This window comes from Lycium ferocissimum, chromosome 10 (assembly GCF_029784015.1).
Source record: "Lycium ferocissimum isolate CSIRO_LF1 chromosome 10, AGI_CSIRO_Lferr_CH_V1, whole genome shotgun sequence".
Taxonomy (NCBI): Eukaryota; Viridiplantae; Streptophyta; class Magnoliopsida; order Solanales; family Solanaceae; genus Lycium; species Lycium ferocissimum.
The window spans coordinates 22394687-22397231 of record NC_081351.1 but is presented as its reverse complement, the minus strand read 5'-3'; the positions used below and the strand labels follow the sequence as shown (position 1 = coordinate 22397231).

The window sequence follows — 2545 nt, the reverse complement described above, 5'->3', positions numbered from 1 at the left end:
TGGCGTATACAGAGCACTAAAGGATATCTCCTTCCTATCTAGCAAGTGTTGATTCCATCTTTGCAGTCTTTTGTCAGGTTGTAAAATGTCTCGACCCTTGATTTTGCTCGATAAAAGACCTCTGTGTCAACTTCAACTCTCATATACCCATCAAACTCAACTGGATGGCCACCGTTCAGTTGTGTTGTTTCGTTATACCACTCACTTGTATTACTCCACAAGTAGCTATAATCATCAAGCAAATGCACTTTGTAGTGAGATCTAAGCTTATCGAAATAGTTATAAAATGGCTCGTTTGTGGCAACATACAGATTCCTCCAAGGCATAATAATTCCTTGAAGCTTCGTGACAAGGGAATCGGGAGACGTATCAGCATCCAGGTAGGGCCACAACGCCTTGTTCTGTGCTTTCTCTCCACGAACAACATGAACAGCATCAAAATCCCAGTCCATGCTTCCACTAATCTCAGTTACTATGTTCATCAGTCGCTTTGATTTCCACAAAGCCTGCCATGGTCTCTGGATGTATTTGGCAGAAGGTCCTTCACAGACCCGATACCAATAGTTCTCCGGTTCAGGGGCATCAAATTGCCTCCATATAATTGTGCTCTTATCCTTCAACAGTTGGTCGGGGGACACTTTGTAGTCCTTAACCTTTCTTACCGAGATTTTCTTCTTATGCGCCCTATTCCATTTCCTCCAATCTTTAAGGAAATCTCCTTCATCGACAATCGATGCAGTTTCCTTCAAATGTTCGAAATCAAAATAGAATCTAAAATCTTTTCCCTCCTCATCCTTATGACTACGAGTATGAGAAGATGCTAAGCAGATACTCAAATCCATCACGAATGTTCGATTCAAGTACTGAGCTTCACCCAAAGCACACAGAAAACTCCACATGTACTGGTTCATTCCTTTACAGTAATCACCACCCCGCGAATAATACAAGTATTTCCCGTTCTTGAAAGCTGAATCCGATCCCAAGATCGGAATGGTATCGTTAATCTCCTCATCTCGAACCGGTGGAGCAAATTTGGCTCTTGGACTAGTTCTACTGGAATTAAATCGACTTCTTGGACGACGTGCATTTACTCCCGAATGCCAACGACCGGCGTGAACCACTTTGTAACTACAATCATCGGTAAACCCGATCTTAAACCTCCGAAAATCCCGGTACTTTCTCCAAGATCTATCTTTCTTGTTTCTAAACCTCCACGCCACGTCACGCTCATTCGGGTTCGACCCCTTAACAGGCGTCCGATAGTCCAAAAACGCGATGGACTTAAATGTCTTCAAATTAAACCTCTGGATCGTGATCAAAACCCGAGGATCCGAACAATTCACTACATTCACATCCTCACATCCTGATTTTTTAAGAGTCTCATTGGACAACTTTTCTTCGGATTTCTCGATAGTAGCTTCAGTTATCAGTTTTGATGCAAATATTATAGTGAAATAGAACATATGAAGGTAAAACATATCATGTTTATGAAGCAAAGTAAATGGCTATGACATATAATCGGTGGTAATATCCTTTCAACTGCTCATGAGCTTATGCAGGACTGCAAGAGACATTAGAGTAAGACTGTGTGATAGTACACAACATTCTGGACTCACAAAAGAGGTTCATATTACCTCTAAAAATCAATATAGGTAGAATATTATTTAGCAGCCTCTGAAGAATTTTAGACTATACCTAACATGAGCCTAAGATGATCTTCTTAACTCTATCATCTGCATATTTACATTAAAAGGAGATGCTTGTAGTAAGAAACACTACATCAAATATAAGCAAACAAATGAACCCAATTAACTGTCACCTGGGGTAAACTACGTAAAACTCTAAAAAAGTCTAACCGATACTAAAGAGTATATACTCTAAGATAGCATATGTTGCCAAAATTTGAAAATAAAGCACAAAGGCAAAAATGGAATTTCATGTACATTTATTGTGAAAAAAAGCTTTCTTTTCTCTATAGGTCATATTAGTAAGAAACAATCATAAGTTAGATTCATGCGCAGAAATAGTACCTCACGAAACATACGTGAGAAGCAGTGAAAATTTTATCTCTCGCAATGTTTGAAATGGTATTCTTACTAAGACATGTCAATTATGCTATTTATAAGAATAATAGAGGCTACTGTCTAAATCATATAATGAGCATTAAAATGTTATATCTCTAGCATTGAAATAACATATACCTATGATTTTATTACCTGTGTGAACATGCAAGATCTGATCAAGAGAAATGACATGCTAAAATAGATGTGTAGGAACCCCAAACAACTGGCAATTTCCACTTTTTACTTTCTTTGCGTGCTGAATTGAAACTCTAACCTGGAAAAGAGAGAAACCACACAAAATAATGTTAGTTACTCAACAAAAAAGACTTGAGTGCTAATATATACAAGCTTGCGTCTCACCCAACAGCAAGACAAATTGCAGCTAGAAATCCAAAGCGAAGTGGATGTTAAAAAGGAGGAAAAGGGTGCACATGAGACCAAAAAAAAAAAAAAAGAGTAAAGAGAGAGAGAACCCAGGCAAG

At 38.4% G+C, this 2545-nt stretch overlaps 1 protein-coding gene across 1 annotated transcript; it reads right to left on the bottom strand.

Annotated features, from left to right (window-relative positions):
* On the bottom strand, window positions 1-1478 carry LOC132034720 (uncharacterized). Its single transcript, XM_059425085.1, has one exon. It carries the CDS (start codon window positions 1476-1478, stop codon window positions 39-41), a length of 1440 nt encoding a protein of 479 aa, XP_059281068.1. The 3' UTR covers window positions 1-38.
* Between the last annotated feature and the right edge of the window lie 1067 nt (window positions 1479-2545).

Excerpts from the sequence above, each read along its gene's own strand:
- LOC132034720 (XM_059425085.1), bottom strand. The coding sequence starts at position 1,478 with ATGTTTTACCTTCATATGTTCTATTTCACTATAATATTTGCATCAAAA.